This window comes from Sus scrofa, chromosome 9 (genome assembly GCF_054392235.1).
Source record: "Sus scrofa isolate SSC_HxYL_T2T_F1_AM1 chromosome 9, Sscrofa_HxYL_maternal_Yorkshire_Landrace_v2.0, whole genome shotgun sequence".
In the NCBI taxonomy this organism is placed as follows: domain Eukaryota; kingdom Metazoa; phylum Chordata; class Mammalia; order Artiodactyla; family Suidae; genus Sus; species Sus scrofa.
Genome location: NC_139391.1, coordinates 85994750 through 86019046, shown reverse-complemented (window position 1 = coordinate 86019046; position 24297 = coordinate 85994750). Strand labels below are relative to the sequence as shown.

At 35.7% G+C, this 24297-nt stretch overlaps 1 protein-coding gene across 9 annotated transcripts in view; it reads left to right on the top strand.

The window, feature by feature from the left end:
- Positions 1-24297, top strand: part of THSD7A (thrombospondin type 1 domain containing 7A) — a 446288-nt gene that overhangs the window by 166449 nt on the left and 255542 nt on the right. For 6 of the 9 annotated variants that reach the window (XR_014815883.1, XR_014815884.1, XM_084977147.1 and 3 more), the window contains exon 2: positions 5020-5851. Coding sequence is in view for 7 of the 9 variants with exons in the window: in XM_084977147.1 (XP_084833273.1) it covers positions 5020-5851 (832 nt within the window). In the remaining 2 variants the exon portion in view is untranslated. Of the gene's footprint in view, positions 1-5019; positions 5852-20837; positions 20926-24297 lie in introns of those variants that run through there. The other 3 variants (XM_084977151.1, XM_084977150.1, XM_084977148.1) reach the window with 1 other exon arrangement.

The following is a 24297-nucleotide window of genomic DNA, read 5'->3' as shown; positions in this document are numbered from 1 at the left end:
TTTGAGAGTTTTGTAGCAAACAAGGACAGAAAGTAGTTTGCATAATTTTCTCATGCTCCTTTTGTAGTGTTTATCTTTTATAAGGCTCTTTGGAACAGTTGCTAGCCACCTGTCAATAACATGGGCTTTTATAGACTCAGACTTTTATTGTTCTCATGCCCTTGACATATTAAAAAAAAAAATGAAGCAGGCTTAGAAGTGTGTTGAATATAGTGGGTGAGATACTAATTTTAAATTTAGAAGACTGTCTTTTGTACACTTACATAGAAAGTTTTGAATGACATGAAGAGAATAGACGTTATAAAATCCTCTTTAGCAGGAATAAAGATAAATTCACTATTTTATCAATATTTTGGAAATTTAGTTAAGAATTATATTTAAACACTAGCCAGTGGAAAACTAAGACAAGTAACATTCATTTTAAGTTGTTGTAACAATTTTGCATAATTTTGCATCCATTCCAAGTAAAAATATTTGTATTGTGAGTCTAACAATTACATACATATGTTGGATATGTAAACAGTTGCTTTAATTTCTTTTTAGTGGAATAAGGCATCCAGTATTTTTTCTTGATTTACATAAAATCTGTCAAGCTGTGTTCTACATATATTTATTGACCTACATCCCAGAAGTGCTTTGCATGATACTGAATGAACATAATCCTACAAATCTGTATGCAGGAATACATTTCCATTCATAAAGGGATATCATCCAAGCTCTTAAGCGGAAAGCTGCCTATCTTTTGTTTTGTACCATTAGATTCCAAGTCCTCTTTATATAATCGTGAACAGGAACAATAAATGAAGAAAGTTTCAAACCAATGGAAATTCTTTCTATTCTTATGAAAAAACAAACACCCATACACACACACACAATATTTCCAACAGCATCTTTTCCCACTTTTAGTAACTTGAGATGTGGGGCTACAATTTAACATGTATGCAGAGACATATGAATTAAATATCACTTTCTCTTCTTGTGCTGAATAGATGACTTCATGCTTGCCTTGATAAAGTTTGGTATTGTGCTTTCAAATTGCACTTTAAAACATTTGCACTTCTTAAAATATGGTCGCTAATTGGGCTAACAGTTCTTAGCTGCCAAGATCAGTTTTAGATGTCCCTTTTCTGTTCAACTTGTGATTATTTTAAGACTGTTCGTCTAAAGAAGTAGACAGCCCTTCGTCAAGTGTACAGTGGTGAGGATCTGATTTTTCAAGTGGCCTGTTCATTGGGCACGTGTACAGTCCCCAAGGTGCAATGAAAAGATAAGACAGCAGTTAAAGCCTACAAAGTGAGTGAGTTTTCTTTAGGTTCAATTGTGATTACATTGCCATCTCTATTTTACCTGGTGCATTCATGCATTTTATTTTCCTTTAGCCTAGTGAGTATTTGTGTAGATCTCTGGAATTTTCTTGAGATACCCTATCTTCTGGTTCTCGATGTAGATATACTTTGAATAAAATAAACCCAACACAGTTATCTATCAGTAGCTGGTTAATAGGAATCTATGATAATATTTTTGGAATAGAAATTGAATTGAATTTGTATATAGAAATGTATGCTTTTTCTAGTTATCGAAATAAACTTTAGAAAAAATGCTTATTATCAGTGAGTGTAGTTTTCTTGAACTCAGTTTCTTTCTGCTGGCATTGACATCAACCTTGTAATGCCTTGAATATTAAGATCTGCAAACTAAATTCTCTCTTTTCTGAAAAAAAATAATTGAAGAAATTTGTTCAAAGACAGCCATGAAAATTAAACCAAATTTTTCAGGAAACAGGTGAAGTTCTCTTCTTAAGAGCCATAGAGTCAGTCTGATGAGATAAATAGATATTGGAAAACTATTTTTTAATAAACTAATTGAAATTGTGATAAGCATGATGTGGGAAATGTGCAGAGTGTTCTATGAGCGTGGAAGAGGGGATCTTTCCCTAATTTGTTGTCAGTAAATCATAAATTATCTTTGAAGTAATCATTCACTCTTATTTTTGAATAAACTTAGAAGTAAACCTGGAATATTTTCCTAAGATTTAGTTTATAAGAGTTTAATGTCTTCAACCATCCTTCTTTTTGTCTAGGGTAACTTTCAGATTTAGTAGTTAGCTAGTGCTGTATAGTTCTGCTTCATAGTTTTAGGGTGTTTGTTTTTTAGTATGTGTGTTTTCCTTATCCAGAAATGACACACAAACCTAAAATAAGTTTATATTTTGTTTTCAGATTTCTATCATAAAATATTAATTTTCATCAATTCGTTGAAATACATCCATTAATAGTAGCACAGCCTACCTAAAGAGTACAATTAAATACTTTTAAATGCCAAAAGTAGAACTTTGCTTTAAATTTTTTTTAACTTGAAGGATAAAAATCTAACTTCTTAATAATCCTAATCTGGTTCATTATTCTGATTTCAAAATTAATGTCAAAAAATGGAAGACAGGGGGTTCCTGTTGTGACTTAGAGGGTTAAGGACCCAACATTGTCTCTGTGAAGATTCAGGTCTGATCCTTGGCCTCACTCAGTAGTTTAAGGATCTGGCATTGCTGCAAACTGCAGCGTAGGTCACAGATGTGGCTGCATCCATTGTGGCTGTGTCGGAGGCCTCAGCTGCAGCTCTACTTCACCCTGTGGCCAGAAACTTCCATATGCTGCAGATATGGCTGTAAAAATAAATAAATAAATAAATAAATAGGAAAACAATAAAATATCAAGAAGTTCTCTTGAATTACACCATGGTTTTACACTTTGAGTTAATGTGAAACACTTATATCCTGAAGTTTAATCTCGATGGCATATTGCTTACTCCTCACTTGATGGTCCAACATAAATGTATCCTTATATGCTGTATTTAGGGTGGGAAATACAGATTACTATTGTCCAAGCACAATGAGGGACAGGAATAAATAGCAAAGACTTAAGGAATTAACTAAGATTTTATACATGTAACCATGTTCCCTTGAGAAGGTCCCAGGTTCTTATCCCAATCTGGATATTTAGAAAATATCTAAAAGAACATCAACATATTTATGAATATATATTTTCCTTTGACAAATTATAAATAAGATTAAAACACTATCAGGTATTCCAGGTTCTCAGACTTAACAAACACGCTGACTTTCTTAGCTCAAAAAGTTTTGACATCAGCACCCTGTTTCCTTAAGTGTGGTTTAAGTCCTTTATAACTCTGTTGAGCTTTGTAAAGTAATGATATGGGTGTATCAAATATCCAGTTCTTATTTCCATGAAACTGTGATTAGCGCAGTATTTTTGGTCAATCTCCTTTCTATTTACAACTCCATTATTTATAATGAAATTAACATCTTCAAGTTGTAAACATTTTTCTAGTTAAACAAAATTAAATGTTTAAATATAAGCACATTCTTCATATTTCATCCTTTGTAGATTAATCATTTTGTATAAGCGTATCTAAGTCTTAAGCTCTAGAATTTGGGATAAATCATAAAACTAAAAATCAGAACTCAAATCTAAAATCCAGGATGGTTCTGTTCTTTGTTCAAGATGTGACCGTGGCAAATCATTTCCTCTCCTCGTCACTTGTTTTCCTCATCCCTAGAGTGAATCTGTTGGCCTAGTTTAGTGATTTTCACTTTTCAGCGATAGAAGCTTCTTCTCAAACAAAATCTTATGTATAAATTCAACTTGTGTAAAACAAATAACAATAATGGAGCTTTCCCTAGGGAAGCAGCAATGAGGGGGGAGACCAGTGGCGCAGGGCTGAGTGACCGAGAACTGAACCTGCCTCCCGGCCCTCCACTTCTCACACAGCCAACTGAAGCTGGCTCTAGTCCATCAAATAATCCCTCAAATGCCATAGACTGCATTTTGAAAATCATGTAATTATATGAGCATTGCATTACTTTAAAACTCAAAATAATATGATGTCAATTTTATACATTGATATTTGTCCGCTAAAGCCCTGAAAATTCTCTTGTCTACCTTACAAAAAGATATATACAAAAATAAGTGGTTTTAGTCTGTGCTAAGAAGGCTTCTGAGGTAAAAAGCCCACATTTCATCATAAAGCTGCTGACTTAAGTCTTCCATAAAATTGTTCTATAATGCCAAATAGCTCATGTTTAGGACATGAATAAATCGATAAAGCTCCGAGTAACCCTTGAACATGAGAGAATTCCAAAGATCTTTTAAATTTTAATTCTTTTACCCATCATTGCATTTCACTGCAGAGATAAATATATATATATTTTTGGTAAATTTAAAGGCAGAATGTGCTAAAATGAAATTTTTCACTCCTCAGCTTTGGTTTTAAGAAAGCAAACACTTCTGTCAGCACACATGATACAACTATTAGTCTCTTACAGGCATAGTATGTACAATAGAAATGAGGGATAAGGGACCACGTTCTACAAAATAGTTAATTGCTCAAGAAAAGAAGAGCCTTCAGGAGACAAAGTTCTTCACAAGGAGCCCATTTCTTTCCCAGTGAATGAAATGAATTTGATGGTTATGAGGCAGGAGTAATGAGTTTTCTCCCTGACTAGGTTCTATATTTTTGTGGGGTTTTTTTTGTTTGTTTGTTTTTGTTTTGCTTTTTTTGGCTGTGCCCATGGCACATGTAAGTTCCCAAAACAAGGATGAACTAGCACCACAACAGTGACCCAAGCTGCAGCGGTGACTGTGCTGGATCCTTAGCTGATAAGCCACCATGGAACTCCCTCACTGTGATGAGTTTCTAATGTCCTTTATGAGCAAGGGTTCTCTCCCTACCTAAAATTAAGAAAATGAATAAAAGTGAATTTTTGGTAATCCCATAAGGATGCAAAATGAATTTATCCCAAAAGTTATCCTATATAGACTCTGTGACACAGATCCCCTTCTGCAGAAACAATGTGGATCGTTACTTGCCAACAGCCATGTTCAGAAACCTACTTTATAACACTTCAGGGAAGTTAATATGCTGGAACTCGAAATGTCTTTCTGGAATGTGAAGTTACTTGTAGTTTTCTTCTAGTAGCCCACTTAACTCTCATATCCTTTTTAGGTCCATGGGGCCGATGCATGGGAGATGAATGTGGTCCAGGAGGCATTCAAACCCGGGCTGTATGGTGTGCTCATTCGGAAGGATGGACAACATTGCATACAAATTGCAAGCAGGCGGAGAGACCCAGTAACCAGCAAAATTGTTTCAAAGTCTGTGACTGGCACAAAGAGTTGTATGACTGGAGACTGGGTCCCTGGAATCAGTGTCAACCTGTGATTTCTAAAAGCCTGGAGAAACCCCTTGAGTGCATTAAGGGGGAAGAAGGCATTCAGGTGAGAGAGATAACATGCATCCAGAAAGAAAAAGATGTTCCTGCAGAGGACATCATCTGTGAATACTTTGAGCCCAAGCCTCTCCTGGAACAGGCCTGCCTCATTCCCTGCCAGCAAGACTGCATCGTGTCTGAGTTTTCTGCCTGGTCGGAATGCTCCAAGACTTGTGGCAGCGGGCTCCAGCACCGCACGCGTCAGGTGGTAGCTCCTCCCCAGTTCGGAGGCTCAGGCTGTCCAAACCTAACGGAGTTCCAGGTGTGTCAGTCCAGTCCCTGTGAAGCTGCAGAGAGCCTGTACAGCCTGCAGGTGGGGCCCTGGAGCACATGTTCAATGCCCCACTCCAGACAAGTAAGACAGGCCAGGAGGCGTGGGAAAAATAAGGAACGGGACAAGGACCGAGGAAAAGGAGTGAAGGATCCAGAGGCCCGTGAACTGATCAAGAAAAAGAGAAATAGAAACAGACAGAACCGACAGGAGAACAAATACTGGGACATACAGATTGGATATCAGACCAGAGAGGTTATGTGCACTAACAAGACCGGGAAAACTGCCGATTTGAGGTAACATTTTATTGCCGTTAATTACACCTGTCTCTTTGTTATGTACACCTGTCTCAGAGGCTAGAAAATACCTAAAACCTGCTGTAAGCCCTGAAATTCTTATGTGTAGACCTAGGAAGAACTACTGCCCAGGGGAACATTTTCCATTTTAAGGCAATTAAGCTTTTGTGGGTTTCCTGGAGTTATTTCTGTTTTGCTCGTGCTTAGGCACTAAACTAGAGTAAATTTAAGTTTCCTGTCAAAATCTATGCATGAGAGCCTCTATGGATGATATACCTCTTTGTCTCAGTAATGCTGTTTCCACCTACAATGGGGGAAAAAATAACTTATTTAGGGGGCTGGAGTTTGGAAATTTTAACTTCAGATACTTTAGTGAGAATAAGACACACTTGTAATCTTTCCAAGTTTATAGCATTTTCAGAATTATCCTATAAACAAAATCTAAACAACCACCCAGGGAGCTATACCTAAGAATAATTCCTTTCACATTTTATAAAATGGAATAACTCTCCCTAGAGAAAAAAAGGGAAAACCAACAGAAATTAAGGTAAGTAGGGTTATTTAATCATGAGTAGCTTACTTTAGGAAACATGTAATGAAATTGGCTGCATTTTCTAGACAGAAATTATTTGTCAAATTATCCCTTGGTAAATAATGGCTGCATTATGAAAGACTTTCTCACCTATGATTTGTTCCTTGTGAAAATATTCATTGAGGATTATCTGAAGGATATGATGTTCTCTGAATATTCTAAATTTTGCTCATGGATAAGCCAGACCATCTGGGAGTGGCTTAGCTGGATCATTTGCATAATTGCTTCTTCTGAAATATTTATGCAGCTATGATTTGGACTGAACTGAGAGAAATTATGGTAGCATCATTCAGAATTTTATATCATATTTATTGTAGAAATGACATTGAAAGTGTCATCTACTCCATCACACAGTCTGTTCTCTTGATTAAAAACACATAAGATAAATTTCACTGACGTCTCAACCCATGTGCTTCTGTTGAGTGTCTGGATATATGGATTGTTTTCCCTATGGCCTCTAGAAATCTTCTAATAGATCATATTTCCCGTTTACTTTGGCTCTAGGGGACATAATTAGAACTGTAAGGCATGCATGTTGATTACTAACAATCCCCACTGACTTCATCTTTTTCTGATACTCATTATTTTCCTTCCTTCATTCTTTTTTTTTAGGGCCGCACCCGCGGCATAGAGATGTTCCAAGGCCAGGGGTCAAAATGGAGCTATAGCCACTGACTTATGCCACAGCCACAATGCCAGATCTGAGCCGCATCTGTGATCTACACCACAGCTCCCAGCAACTCCAGATCCTTAACCCACTGAACAGGCCAGGCATAAAACTTGTGTCTTCACAGTTATGAGTTAGATGTGTTTCCACTGAGCCATGGCAGGAACTCCACCTTCATTCATTCTTATGTAATGATTTTGCTATGTGTGGATTTTGAAAGCTGGTTGCAAGCCTTTTTGGAACAGTGTATTGTTTAAATAAGTGAGCAAACAAATAATTGATCATCCACCTAAGACAGTGTTTCTTCTCATAGCATTGCCCTGGCTGCTATTTTTAGGGTGTTTGCTACTCCTTCTTTGTGCTTACGCAATTGTATTTTCTTTCAGCTATGTGGTACTTTGTGCTCTCTCTCTGGTCATTAGTGTTACTCTTTTCCTGGTCTCTCTGGCAGCTTCTACTGTCTTCATTTCCCAGGTTCCCTATAACTCCTTATGAGTGTGTGCTCACCTCTGTTTCTGTGTCATGTACATTTTCAGTTCAATCCTTTTTATTCTCTTCTGACTATCCTTTTTCTGATGATTTCCTGATCTCTTTTCCTGAAGCAGTGCAGTTATACTCATTACTTGGCTCCCACCATGTAATTGAATGAGCCTCCAAGGCAACTTAGTTGTCTCCTGCTGTCACTGGGTTAATATGCTTAGACATTTAATTTCATGTTGACTACTCAATTAAAAGCATAATTAGGATAGTGGCTACCACTTCATAGAGCCTGATATTCCCATCCAGTTATTTGTTAAGCAAACAGATTTAAAAATCTGTAGGTCATTTGTCAGGTGCCTATATTCTATTAGAAATACCATATCTAGTCCAATAACATGATAGTTGCATGTATGTTATAACTTAGGGTATAAATTAAACTTTATGTTAAATTGTTTCTTGGTATTTCTCTTATTTAAGAATTATATATGAGAATATATGAATAAGTACATATGAAAGTTAAAGTCTTAGTAGAAAAAGAGAAAAAAGTAGGTACATTTTTTTCCAATATTACGCCAATACCAATGAAGAGTAAATAGGTAACACCAACAAAGAAGAGGGCCAGAGATGGACTTGATGATTAAATTTAAAATGTCATATCAAATTTAGAAGTAATTGCATCATGTAAAAAGCTCTTTAAAAGCATTTAATAAGTCTAAAAAAGTCCTATTACAATAACTAAGTGAATTTAGCTAAATAGATCTAAGAATTTGGAGGAAGCAGTTCATAGGGCAAATAAAAATAAGCTTAGTGAAATTCCTACTAGAACTTCAAAGCTAAAGATGATATATTTACCCTACTTTCTATTTTCAAACAGACTAAAATCAATAAGCATGAAAAACAGAATGAAAACCTATCTTCTATGACAATAGGAAACAATAACAGTCCCAGACCACAATTGATAGAGAAGATCTGGCCAATGTGGTGATGTTAGACCTAAATGAGGGAGAAAAGTTGAAGGTGCATTACATCTATGCAGCTTTCACGAGCACTCAGAATCTCTAAGAGTAGCCTGAAACTTCTGCAGGGCCAAATCAATGGCACTGCTTATGATGATTTATGGTTTATGTTTGGGTCTATTTGAAAACAGAATGGCATAATACAGTACTGAACAGGGAAACTCACCATGCCATTATTGCCAAGAAAAAAAACTATAAGTCTGAGGGATTGAAGTTTTAATGACCAGTAGAAAAGATTGCTAAATCATTATATGCACGTCATGACACAGGGGCTTTGAATTGAGTCTTCCCCATGCCAGGAGTTATTATTATTATATAAGTATCAACAAATAGCTCTTCAAGAAACCAAACACATTAAAAGAAATAGGATTTTCTGAACCAAAACCAGAGAGAATTTCAGTATTCAAAGGAGAGTTAAGAAAACAGAATTTAAAAGTGATTTGGCAGAGCTCAGAAAAAGCAAGGAAGATAATTATAAAACAAGAAAATAAATCAAATTCACATTACATAATCAATAAGAGGGAATTATTCTGTGGCAAGAGGAGTCAGTGAGATGGAGAACAGTTTAAGATTTTCAGGTAAACTTAGATCTTGTGAAAAGATGATGACTCTGGAAGCAAAGGAGATCACTATGTAAAATTCTGGGGTTCCTGAAGATAGGACCAGAAAAATTAGAAGAGAAAAAAGTAAAACAAAACAAGATAAAATAAAACCCCCTAAATACAATAGAAGACTTTCCTGAGGTTGGAAGAGTTTAATCCACAGATTTAAATTGCACAGGATGAACTTTCTGCTAGAGGAGGCTGAAATAGTGTCCTCATGGAAGAACTGATATAGAACAATTGTATAGAAAGAGATAGACAAAGAGCCACCAAGCCAAAGGCCAGAATACTACTCAATTCTGAAACACTAGGACCATTTCCTTTAAACTCAAAAATAAGACAAGACTGCCTCTTTTCTCCACTGTTAACATTGATCTGTAAATACTAATCAATGTAGTTGAAAAGAGAAAGAAATGAAAATTGGAAAGCAGATGGCAAAAGTTAAGATATTTTTCCAGATATTATAGAAAACTTAAGATAATCAATTGAAATGTACAATAAAATAACTCAGTAGGATAGATGGACACGAAGATAGTATCTCAAAATCAGTATATCCTATATACACAAATAACAGATAAACATTATGATGGAAACAAAAGATTAAAATATCCCATTTAAAATAGTTAAGAAGTTCTGTACATAAGCCTAATTATAAAAGTTCTGTACACCATCGACAGATGATTGGATTCGCAAGATGTGGTATATATACACAATGGAATACTACTCAGCCATAAAAAAGGATGACATAATGCCATTTGCAGCAACATGGATGGAACTAGAGAATCTCATACTGAGTGAAATGAGCCAGAAAGACAAAGACAAATATGATATCACTTATAACTGGAATGTAATATCCAGCACAAATGAACATCTCCTCAGAAAAGAAAATCATGGACTTGGAGAAGAGACTTGTGGTTGCCTGATGGGAGGGGGAGGGAGTGGGAGGGAGGGGGAGCTTGGGCTTATCAGACACAACCTAGAATAGATTTATAAGGAGATCCTGCTGAATAGCATTGAGAACTATGTCTAGATACTCATGTCGCAACAGAAGAAAGGGTGGGGGAAAAAACTGTAACTGCAGTGTATACATCTAAGGATGACCTGACCCCCTTGCTGTACAGTGGGAAAATAATAAAAAAAAAAAGAAAAAAAAAAAAAGTTCTGTACATAATACCAAACTCAAAAAAGTAAAAAAGTAAATGTCTACCTGTCTAGAGCATCTAGTAAGTATACCAATTGTCCTTACACTTTTACTATAAAATTAGCAAGAAAAACAAAGTAAAAATCAGGAAAATTATGAGAAAAAGATTAATGTCACAAATAATTAAATGCATTGTATTCTTTGTACAATCATAGCAACAATTTTATGTTAGTGTCACAGAAAATTAAATGCATTACATTCTCTGTATAATAATAGTAACAATTTTATCAGATCAGCAAAGAGTCTAGAAAAAAGATCCTCAAAACCCTGCAATATGGTGCCAGTGGTTAAGGAGCATTTCCAAGTAGGGGTAAAATATATAATTTAATTAATTTGCTTTTGTTTGGGGGGGGGATTTCTTTGTCATGTAAATAATAAGGAGGAGAAATAAGAATTAGATCCTTTTTTCAATTGTTATACCTGAACAAAGTCCAGGTTCATTCAGTACTTGAAAAAGTTTTTCTTTTAAGTACTAGAAGAAAAGAGAGAATGTTAAAAGTCTTAAAATAAGGAAGAACACATTAGGCCAAAGAATGCAGAGGTCATGCAAGAAAAGATTGATCTATATGATTATATTTATTTGAAAAAATAAATTTTGCTCAGGAAAAAATGTTAACCAAGTTAAAATCCAAATAGCTAACTAAAAAAAAAAAAAGTGTCACATAAAATTGGCAAAGAGGTAATTTTCTTAATACAGAAAGAACCCCTACAAATCATTAGGAAGAAGGTCCAAATTCTAATATAAAAATAAGCAAAAGTTCAAGAGAATGAAGAGACAAGCCACACTGGGAAAAACATTTGGAAGACACATTTGATAAAGAACTGTTATCAAAAATATACAAAGAACTCATAATACTTAACAGTAAGAAAACAGCTGGATTAAAAAATGGCGCAGAGACCTTAAGAGAAACCTCACCAAAAAATGAGAGCAGATAAGCACATAAAGAGATGCTTTATAAACAAGACTGAGCTACCACTACACACCGATGAGAATGGCCAAAATCCAAAACGATGACAACACCAAATGCTGGTGAGGATGTGGAGTAACAGGAACTCTCCTGCCTTGCTGGTGGGAATGCAAAATGGTACAGCCATTTGGGAAGACAGTTTGGCAGTTTCTTACAAAACTAAACATACTCTTACTATATATGATCCAGCAATCACACTTCTAGGTATTTATTCAAAAGAGCTGAAAACTTTTGTTCACATAAAAATCTACACATGGATGTTTATAACACCTTTATTCATAATTACCAAAAGTTGGATGCAACCAAGATGTCCTTCAGAAGGTGAATGGATAAAGAAGCTGTGTTATGCTGCAGCAATAGAATATTATTCAGTGCTGAAAAGAAATGAGCTATTAAGCCATGAAAAAACATGTAAGAAATTTACATGTATATTACTAAGTGAAAGAAGTCCATCTGAAAAGGCCACATACTGTATGCTACCAACTATATGGCATTCTGAAAGAGGTGAACTGTGTATACAATAAATTGATCATTGTTGCCAGGAGTTATATTGAAAGGAAAGATGAATAGACAGAGCACAGAAAATTTTTAGGGCGGCAATACTATGCCATGTAGTGTTCTGATGGTTGATACATGTCCAAACCCATAAAATGAACAACACCAAGAATGAGCCATAATGTAAACTATGGGCTTTAGATGATAATGATGTGTCAAATGTAGATCCATCAATGGTAACAGATGTACTGCTCTGATGGGGGTGATCATAAAAATGAGTGAGGCTGTTTATGCATAGGGGCAGAGGGTATAAAGGAACTGTTTATATTTTCCATTCAATTTTTCCATGAACTTAAAACTGCTCTAAAAAATTAAGTCTACTCAGATTAGCAAAGGACAGGATCAACTCAGAGAAATTATGCTAATCCTCCAGTATAATTAAGAAATATATTCTTTCCACAGAAAAGAAATCATGGACTTGGAGAAGAGACTTGTGGTTGCCAAGCAGGGGAGGGGTAGGGAGTGGGATGGACTGATAGTCTGGGGTTGATAGATGTAAACTATTGCATTTGGAGTGGATAAGCAATGGGATCCTGCTGTATAGCACAGGGAATTATATCTAGTCACTTATGAAGGAACATGATGGATGATAATGTGAGAAACAGAATGTATGTGTATGTGTGGCTGGGTTACTTTGCTATATAGTAGAAATTGACAGAATACTGTAAACCAACTATAATAGAAAAAATAAAAATCATTTTAAAATAAAAAGAAATATAAAATTTAAAACCCCAGTTTCACCTTCAAATTAGCAAATAAAAATGTTTGGTAGTGTATCAGGTATAACAGCATCTAGGTTTGGTGATTCATTAAAAGGACTCAAAGGAATCAGCATTTAGTTGCATTCATGGGTAAGATTTATTACAGTGAAAAGATGCAAAGCAAGATCAGCCAAAGAAAATGTGCATGGAGGGGAGAGGAGAGGAAACCAGAGGCAAGCTTCCAGGTGAACTCCCTGTGGAGTTTCACAGCCCACACTTAACTCCTCCAGAAAAGAGTTGTAACCACACGTGGAAAGCATTGTCTACCGGGGAGGCTCATTACGCCTCAGTGCCCCCAAGTTTTTATTTGGAGTTAATCACCTAGGCACTCTCTACCTGGCATGTACAAAAATTCCATCTCACATTGTGGGGTTAGTAGGTGCAAATTATTACATTTAGAATGGATAGTCATTGAGGTCCTGCTGTATAGCACAGGGAACTCTATCCACCCTCTGGGATGGGCCATGATAAAAGGTAATATAAGAAAAAGAAAATATATATTTTTGTAAGTGTGCCACTTTGCTTTATGGCAGAAATTGACAGAACAATGTAAATCAACTCTAATAAAAAATAAATAAAATATTTAAAAAATTCCAAACTCCCAGAGGGAAAATAAATATTCACCATAAACATTGTTTAGACAAACAAATTAGGCACAGTGAGCCATTTTATCATTTAGAGTTAGTTTTATCATTTAGAGAAAATTTTACATCAGTGTAGGGAACTGTTCACAAGTTAAATTTCTAGATCCTAAGCAAAGCCCTGTCCTGAAAGCAGATCTTTGTAAGTTTAGAAGTCTGAGACTTTCTATTTTAATCAATAATAGTGTTTACTATAAAAAAATGTAGTTTCCTCTGTGGCTCAGCAGATTAAGAACTCGATGTAGAGTCTATGAGGAAGCAGGTTCAATTCCTGGCCCTTTGAGTTGGTTAAGAATCTGGTGTAGCAGCAAACTGCAGCATAGGTCACAGATGCAGCTCTGATCACATCTTGCTGTGGATATGGCATAGACCAGCAGCTCCTATTAGACCCCTAACCCAGGAACTTCCATATGCCATGGGTGTGACCATAAAAGGAAAAAATAAAGAAATTGAGAAAGCATTGTCTTGTGGCTTAGCAGGTTAAGGATCTGGTGTTGTCACTGCAGTGACTCTGGTTACTGTTGTGGAACTCATACACTCTTGGTGGTAACAGCAAAAATTGGTACAACTTATCTGAAAAAATAATTTTATGATATGTGTCAAAATGAAAAATTTACATTCCCTTGGCAGTGATTCTATTCCTAGAAAATGTTTCTAAAATATATCTAAGTGTGTAAGTATATGTACACCTCTTATTGAAGCATGATTTGTTATAGAAAGATAATCTAAATTCCACCAATAAAGGGTTGCTTGAATCACCATGTTCCCATGTGTGGAATCCCATGCAGCTATTACCAAATGAGGTATGTATCTCAGTCAATTCAGGCTGCTATACCAAAGTATCATAGACTAGGTGGCTTATGAAGCACAGAAGAAAAAATTTTCTCATGGTTCTGGGGGCTGAGAAGTCCAAGATCAAGGCATCAGCACATTTGGTGTCTGGCGAGGGCCCTCTTCCAAGTGCAAAAATTCTCACTTCTTATTGTATCCTCATATGGAAGAAAGAACTCTCTCCAGGGTTTCTTTATAAGGGCACTAATCTCCTTCATTAGAGCTCCACCCTCATGGTTACTTCCCAGAGATTCCGCCTCCTAATAGCATCACATTGAGGGTTACGGTTTTCAAGTATGAATTTGGGAGGGACAGAAACAATTAGTTCACTGCAGTATGTGACTTATAATTAAACAAGAGGGCTTAAAGGCAATTTTATTTTTACTTCCCTGCCTTGAAATCAGCCAGAAACACCAATAAAGGAAATAATCACATCTATAGTAAGAAGAAAAATAGAAAAAAATTTTTTAAAAAAGTATCCATGTTAAAAATCTAGATCTAAAGGAAGAAGAAATCTAGGACCTGAGGCATGAAAGAGAGTCTTTGAAAGTAATTAAGACACAGTCCAGGAAGGGCCATTCAAGAATCTTTTCCTTGGAGTATCTCAGTCTTGGGAGGTGAGCATAGACAGTCCACAGAGGAGATGAGGGATGTGCCTTAGAAGCCTATCCTTACCCTGGAACTATAGGGGCAGTAGAGCTCGAGGAACAGAATATAACTTCCCTCATCCCCTGTCTGTGTTGTCAAAGGTGAAGGGGAGAAGAAGGGGATATAAGAGGCAGACATTTCTAGACTGCAGCAAGTATAGCTTTAAGGCTTTTAAGATTTCAGGCTTTACTGTAAGCCACTCTCACTTCTGGAAAGCTTTTAGCTGTCCCAGCTCACCAATTCCAGAAATAAATACCTGAATCTGTGTATCAAAGGCATGTGTTTCAGGAAGAACTATGAAATCTTCAAGAAGTATTAGGTGGAAGTAATGCTTACTTTTGAAAATATCTCTAATGTGAACAGGTCCTGTTTTATTGTTCAACAAAGGCAATTAATTGTGATTATAGAAGCCAATAGAAGCCTTTCCAAGAAGTGTGGGAAATTCAACTCATAAATTCCTGAGGGAATAAAAATTAGGATTTAAACCAGAATTCTGTTGGCTAAGCCAAAAAAAAAAAAAAATAGATTTATCCAGCTTCCAGATAACTCCATAAATCAGATATTTTGGGCACAAATGAAAACTATAAAAAGTAACTAGGTCCATAAATATAGTCAACATACCTTTGACAAAGAAGCAAAAGCAATACAATGGAGTAAGGAGTGTCTCCTCGACAAATGGTGCTGGAACAACTGAACATCTACAGGCAAAAAAGAAAAAAAAAAAAAAAAAAAAAGGAATGTGGACACAGACTTTACCCCTTCACAAAAAGTAACTCACCCTTCAGAAACCAAGATGTCCTTCAGTGGGTGAATGGATAAAGAAGTGGTGTTTAAATTTAGGCAATGGAATATTATTCAGTGCTGAAAAGAAAGGAACTATCAAGCCAGGAAAATACATGGAGTAAACTGAAGTGCATGTTACTAAGTGAAAGAAGCCAATGTGAAAAGACTACATGCTCCATACTTCCAACTACATATGTGATATTTTGGAAAAGGCAAATCTGTGAAGACAATAAAAAGTTCAGTGTTGCCAGTGGTTAGATGGAAGAGATGAATAGGGGAAACCTGGAACATTTTTAGGGCAGATGGAAATATGCCTTTATATCATCATTCATACTCATAGAATCTGCAATACTAAGAGTGAACTAAAATGTAAACTATGCAGTTTGAGTGATTACCATGTGTCAGAGTAGGTTCATCCTTGGTAAAAATGTACCTTTCTAGTAAGTTATGTCGATAATGGGGGAAGCTATGCATGTGTGGGGGTGGCAAATATATGGGAAATCTCTCTACCTTCCTCTCAGTTTTGCTGTAAATCTAAAACTTCTCTAAAGTCTCTTCTAAAAAACTGGGTAATACATGAAGAGAAGAATAATCTCGTAACTCCTGGAAATACTGACATGGTGGAGTATTTTTTTCTCATTTTGTTACCAATTTTATTTTTCCTGTGTAGTTCTATATAAATTCAACCTTAGCATTTCAAATCATAATGAATAATGCTCAAGTGACTTTCTATTTTTTTTTTCTAAACTCAGGATTTTTTTGATGTACCCTCTCAACTTCAAAATTAAATCTGGTGAGCAGAAAAGTATATTCCTTCTCTGGACAGTCCATCTTTTTATGCCTGATTCCTATTTTACTTTAGAATACTTGTTAACTACTCCATCCTTCTCTTTAGGCTTGCTCTCTCAAATGGTGATATAAAAGTTGAATATAAAGTTGGCTTTATAATAGTCTGAAAATTCACTGATGCAATGAGGGACAATTTAAGAAATGGGTAATTAGGAAAATAAGTACTCAATAAACATAGGGACGCATTTGCACTCATGACTACACAACATTGAACAAGTGATTTAAACTTTCTGGGACTCAGTTTTTTCACCTATAAACCATATGTATAGAGGTCAGTGGGCAGTGATGAGTAAAAGAGGAATCTTAAAAATTTTCTAAAAGGCTTCCAAGTTTTGTGATTCTGGTGAACCTTGAACAAAAACCATACCTAAAATTACATGCCTAAAATCATATGTATTTTTCTCAGCAGAAAGTTAATTAACTTTCAACATATTCCACAAATCAGCTCATAGTGAAACATGGAAATGAATGTATATGCAGTTCCTATAGAATAAGACAGCTCTTCTGGACTTGAGAGTAACTGCAAGGTTTTGACCCAATTGCTTCACTGCATGGTTCCTGAGGTCCATTCTTATACTATGACTGTGAATCAGTGAAATTGCAAATTTAATACTCATTTGATTAAAAATTGCCCATTTTAAAAAGTAATACAGGCTATTTTTAGATTATTCAAAATCCATTTATAAAATTTCTACTTTTCATGCATAAATAGCAGCCTTTTAGATTAAAAACTTTGTGGAATATCCCGAGTGTCCGTTTATCTGCCAGGTACCAGCATTTCTCATGAGCTTTCCTCAGCTTACTTTGTTGTTTGCATCTGGCTAAAGAAATAGGCAGTGTGCCCACAACCTTTTGTAGATGGTCTATGGTGAACCTGAAAACCTTCACTCGGAATGCAGATCCGAATGGGCACTTTTTATGTTTGCCCGTAAAAAGTCGCTCTCACCTCTTTCAGATCCCGCTTACATTTCTAGAGGCTGGTCTCTGAGCAGCTCATTTATAAGGCTTCCTAGTTCTCTTCTTCCTGATTGGACTCTACCCTTGGGAGTCAGCAGCAGCAGTCTGTCAGAGGTGGAAAGGGAAGTTAGGGTTTTCATTCTGTCTTCTTGGATCAGCAATGGCTGAGTTCTTCTAACAAAAGACTTCAGCCCCTGTCCAGCAGCCTACACCTGTTTATATCTGTCTCAGTGCTGGTAAAAATCCTTTCTTGGGTGCCTTTATCACCTTGGCATGATAAATTTCCTATTAGTTGCTAGCCCCAGAGTGTTTCATCATCCCTTGGTGATTTCTCTTAATACTGCCCATGCTTTTGCTAATAATCCTTTTATTACACTCTTCCAAGTTAACACATGTAAACTTGCAATTTGTTTTCTGCCAACCCTGATATTACTAGAGTACAAGGTTAGAGACAGAGAACTACTTCCATGTCATAGCTGGCTTACTTGTTGATTAATTAAAGATTACTGTGTTTAAAATAAAGCAGATGTTATTATTCCTGTGATATAGATGACAAAAATTGAGTATTTGGAGTTTTAAGTACCTCACCTAGGTCACCCAAAGAGCACAGGCAGAGAGCAATAAAAAAGTCTTGACCAGAGTTGACCAGCTTTTGGATACGTGATACCCGAGCACTATCTTGGAATCTAGGGTGAAAGATGGTTCACATGAAGGCACTTCAAAGAGGAAGCTTAAGTTCACTCTCAGCATACAGAAACACATTTCAAACCTTGAAGTTCATACATCCATTTTTATTTATTTTATTTTACTTTTTATTTTTTTATCATTTACGTACATCCATTTTTAAAGCAGTCTTCTGGATAACTTCTTTTTTAGGGGACACAGCTAATTGGGTATGATTAGATTATCAAGCCCCACTCTGTCTATGCCAAGGTTGATTCATAGCAGAGGTGTCAGTTTTCCATTTTCTTATGATTTTGCATGTTCCCAGAAAATATTCCATTTAGATTACAGACTATAATAGTAGGGAGAGAAATGTAGGCACTTTACCTATAATCAGTAAAAGGGAAGCACATGTACTTTCATATTCCTACCAAAGATGTTTTGTTCATTTCAAAATACTAAAGCAATTGCACAGTCAGAAGAGATGTTATTAACTCTATATACTTCACTAAACCAGCATTAGGGTACAAAATAGCTGTTTTAGTAGAAATTATGAAGGGCGAAAAGCTTGTAATCTTCTGTTTTTATATTCTCATTTTAGTGTTTAATTATTATTGTTTAATTTTTAATTGATTTAATTTTAATTTTATTAAATTTATTTTAATTTTATTTTAAAATTATTATTCTAATTTTATTATTCCCCACTTACTATGACATTCTCTTCAAACTTATGCTAAGTTTATGAACACCTTCTTTCCTGATATATTTACCTAAATTATTACCCAAGTTCATTTCTATTTCTTCTGTTCTTTTCCTCAACTTTATTTTTTGAAAAAAGCACATTTTTAACATTGTACAAAAAAAGTTGGTTTATTCATATTATGTATATTATGTCAGGTCCCAGAATTCATTGAAAACTATATTTTATTAAATAGTGAAAATTTTCTCAAAAGTTATGGAAAGACATATACTGACACAAATCTACATAGGTGTATATGTACATATTCTATGTAATAAAAATAGGTGAGTTTTTTAGGTGAATCAAGCTACTTCATGAAAGAAAGACACAATTCCAATTATTTTTAGGTCCCATTCAACTATGACAGTGACTAGCAAATAATTAGCCTCCAATAAATGTTTGTCAAAATATTAATATTTAAGAGAGTCTTTGTTTTCTTCTTTTTTTTTTGCTTTTTAGGGCCACACCTGCAGCATATGGACTTTTCCAGCTTAGGGATCAAATCAGAACTGCAGCTTCCAGCCACAACCACGGCCACAGGCACAGCCACAGCCATGCCAGATCCAAGCTGCATCTTTGACCTACACCACAGCTCACAGCTACATCAGATCCTTAAACCACTGAGCGAGGCCAGGGATCTAACCCACATCCTCATGGATACTGTTGGGTTCTTTTCTGCTGCGCCACAACAGGCACTCCAAAATTTAAGAGAGTCTTTGAACTTGAGTCTTTTAGTGAATAAGGGAGAGTCAAGTAAGGCCAATGAGAAAATGGAAACTTCTATAAATTATAAAGAAAGTAACCAAAATATGTAAAAATACCAGGAGATGAGTCATATTCAACTAGGAGTATATAGAATATATAGAATGTACAATATAGATATTCCATTCAGGTGACATTACTTAGAATATATTTCAATATTATTATTCCTGGTAAACACCCAACAATTGCTGTTGAATAGTTAGATAAAATATATTTTCTGTAGAAATTAGAAAATGTACCATGGAATTCCTGTTGTGGCTCAGCAGGTTAAAAACCCGTATAGCATCCATGAGGATGCAGGTTTGATCCCTTGCCTCACTCAGTGGGTGAAGAATTTGGCATGGCTGCAAGCTGCGGTGTGGGTCACAGACAAGGCTCACATCCCAAGCTCCAGTGGTTGTGGTGTAGGCCAGCAGCTATAGCTCTGATTTGACCCTGATACTGGGAACTTCCATCTGCCACAGGTTCAGCTGTAAAATGGAAAAAAAGAAAATGTAACATTCCTAATATTCTGATATTGTAAAGGTACTCCAAATAGTTTCTAAGTGTTAGCTTATTTCATTTCATCTTTACTCCATTTATAAGCATTTTTGCTTGTATTGTAAGCTTATTACTCCTGTTTTTACATTTTGAAGTCACTAAGCTACTTAGTCATAACAGTTAGTTGATATTGATGATAACATACTAAAGGCTGATATTGTCAATATCCACCTATAAACATATCAAATTCAAAAATATCAGTGTGACCCCCTGGAGTCACTTTCCATATCCTATGTTACCACAGTCTCATCCTACTTAGGGTAGCTTTACCTCTCCTGCACCTTCCTCTGTTACCTCCCAGGAGTATTTATGGTTTAAATGATGATCCTCTCATGTGGCAATTAAACAAAAGGAAGCTCTCAGGCAGCTTTTAAAATGTGTTTAACTTAAAGGAGAGCAATTTAGGGTTGGGGCTAACTTTAAGCCATGTTATAGACCTTGCTGCCTAATCCTCTGTCATATAAACTTTATTTAATGTTAAAATCCATTCCAACTGCCTCACTTTTCCTGAGAGCTTTATTAATATCTCTCATTTGATTGTTCTAAGTTTAGTTTTCTTCCTTGAGCGGGTGAGAGAGTATGAGTACGTTTCCTTGAGAAACTTCCTTGAGCGGGCACTTCCTTAAGCAGCCTGGCCACTGATTGGGGCAGTGACCTTGCATCTCCGTGATAGCAAGTTTGATCTCGCCCATTGTTTTCATTTATTTACTGGAATTCGACCAGCTTTCTGTGGGTAGTACTGAATTTCCCTCTGACTGGAATATAACAAGGTTTTAAATGGGAGGAAATACTTTCAAAAGGAAAAAAAAAGCACATGGGGTAAGGAATTTAATAGATCATTAATGCTTTATTTGTACATCCTAATTAAGAATGCACTCACTCTTTTAGACTCTACTAACACAATGTGTTCATAACTACGAGTATTTTATCTTATTTCCTCCCCCAAATTGTTGCTTATATATTAGGCATTATTTTAAGCCTCTACTCATACTTTCACCTTGTTATATTCTTTGTTCTACTTTTGTATACTTTTATTATAGAGCGATTATTTACCTTTTTCCCCTAAGTTTTTTTGACAGATGTTTTTTCTTCTCTGTTTACTATAAATATGTGCTTATTGGTACTAGATTTTAAAAGAATGTGATCATGGAAATGTGTTCAAGTAGTATTTAACAGGATAGCAATTTAATTGTAAATGAACAGAATAACTGTGCTGTGCTTAATACAAGAAGCCATTGTACTAAAGGGATCTTGAAAAGTTGGTACAATCATGTACAGTGTTGAGTGCTAGAACAAAGAAAGCATGTTTTTGATAAAGCAGAATCAATTTTGACCACTGATAGTTGAGATTACATTTATTTTTTGCTTTGGTTTACAAAAAAAATAGTAATTATTAAAACTTTCAAAAGTCCACTAACAGATATAAGCCAGATACTAACTGACATATATAAATACTTTTGTGTGTATATATGTATATATATGCATTATAATATATGTAATATTTCTATTGGCAGATGAATGTGAATGTGAATAGAGTTAGGAAAAGAGATATAAATTCTAATTCAAGAATAATAGCTATTAATTGGTCAAAAATTATTTTTGGTAGTATGGAATTTGTATACTTTTGAATTTTATATAAAATTTCAAGCAGTTTTTATCAAAAATGTGGTTCTTTGGCAGGTTCATGTCTATCAAGGATCCTGTATAGAGAAATTAAAAAAGAAATAGGTGAACAAAAATATAGTAGACAGGGTATAGTTCCAGCTCTGTGTAAAGCACTGTCTCTGCACTTGATATCTTTAATTCTATGCATGAGAAACAAGGAGGAAAAAAAGTGGGAAAAAAATAAGTAAAATTACTTTAAATTACTGTAACACCATAAAGACCCAGAAAGTTTTTATCCTTTATGAGTTGTATAATATAGAGTTCATAGTCAGTAAAAAATATCTGATGAAAGGATAAATCAAAGATAAAACAACTAAAATATTCACAAACAGCTGCATTTATGTTAACTAGAATAATTTGATAAGGCAAAGGAATTTGACCAAGTTCCCAAAAAATGGGTTCTATTTACCTAGGTGTGCTGCGATGGCAAATCTGAGCGTTCTAAGGCAAACATGATTTAAAAAAAAACTCAGAATTGGAAGTGAGCAGATTATCTGTAGAGGACAGTAAAGATGGAAAGGAAGAGAAATTTGAAGGTTTTTCCTTCCAGTAGGCAGGGACAGAATTATGTTCACATACAGGAATGGCATGCAGAATGGATTGAAGAGCCCAAATTTTAGAGTGTGGGCAGCCAGGGCTTAGGACATGTTTATAATCCAAGAATTTGTTGGGGTGGATCAAGGTATACGTGCCAGGGATTTTGAGGTCACACAGACAATATAGAATCAATTTAGGAAGAAATGCAATTTTGGCCATTTCTGTTTAACAGTTTGTGTGTTGGATCTCTGCCTGCTGTGAGCCTCCAAGTTCCTGAACTCTGACCAATAAATGACAAAATCCTAGGATAGTTGGGTTAACTAAAATGGAACACTGACAAGTACTAGAGACAGAAGGAAAAGAAGTTGCCATTCCTACTTTAGCAGTCAGCTATTTTGGGCTCCTCAAACAACAGATTGACTTTCAACTGGCCATTTTATTTGGGGTCCCACATACATAATAGATCATAGTCAAGGAAGCTCTAGGATGATGCCAAACTACTGAAGCTGATCCCTAACTGACCCTGTGGATGAATTTTCATGATGATAATTAAGGTTTACTCTTTGTTAAATATATTCGTGTATATCACTTTTGATCCTTACAGTTATGTGTATCAACCAAACTCTGCACTTCCCAGGCTTTACCCTTTGCAAAAGGAAGAAAAAGAGCTGTGAAGGTTCCTTTTCAATGATCATTCATTCTACTCATTCCTCACCACCAAGTCTGCCCAAGGCTGGCAAGGGGTGTGTCTTAACTTTTTTCTTTTAAATAATGAATATAGAAGCAGGATTTCCAATCAAGGCAAAATAGATTAGTGGGGAATGGGGACGGGGCCCAACTAGCCAGAGGCAAAATAGGCCCAGGGCGCTAAGTGTAAGTAGATACTCACTCCGAAGGTCCTGCCAGTACCTCCTTCAGTTTTGCTCCACAAGCACTTCTGAGCCTAACTTAGGTGAGAAGAGGGGTGAATTGGGCTGGTGCACTGAGGATTCTCATATCTTCATCTTCTGTATCTGTACATTTACTCAACAAATATTTAATGAACCACTATTTTGCACTTAATCTTTTATTTGGAAAATAAGTTTTAATACACTAACTTTTGATTATCACTACCATCTGACGTAGATTGTCCAGGAATCTAGCAGTATTTTAGGGAAGCGGATGGCACTGTGGAGTGAAGTTTGAAGAGGTGCAAAGTTATGAGTTACTTTTCCTTTGAGCCTAAGAGTCTCCCTTTGTGAGAGTCCCTTTGGCTCTATTTTGGGGTGGGGGGCTTTATTCTCATCTTTAATTAAGCAAATATATCTAAAGGCTTTCTAAGCAATACCATGCAGTGGCATTTTGGGGACTTTATCTGCTCAGTCTAAATTTCATCTATCTATATTTTGTTCCTCTATGGTTACTGGTTATTTAAAAAGAACTCATTTATTCATAATAATATGACATGTGGCTCTTCAGTCTGTTATTACAAAGGAATAATGAGGGAAACAATTTCTGATGTTCAGACAGGTTAATGAGAGAGAAGTTAAGATAGATGAATCCTTGGTGGCCCTTTTTAAGCTAACACCTTCTCTTTCATTGGTTTGAGAAGAAGATGTAGTGTCCCCCATCTGCTTGGAACTTAGATACTAATTTGTATTAGATTAGACACTCAAGGAATAGTTTTATGAGGAAAAGAGAAAGAAATTGATGCAACTGATGTCATTGACAGAACACCATCATCAGACTTAGACTGCCTGGATTTCACTTAGAATTCTACCATTTATTTTTGTAATTCCAAAATAGGGATAATATTCCTACATTATGTACATGTTAGGAGTTTTCTGAAGATACAAAAGAACAGGAGTTCCCGTCATGGCTTAGCAGAAACAATCTGACCAGTATCCATGAGGACTCAGATTCAATCCCTGGCCTTGCTCAGTGGGTTAAGGATCCAGTGTTGCTGTTAGCTGTGGTGTAAGTTGCAAACATGGCTCAGAACTGGCATTG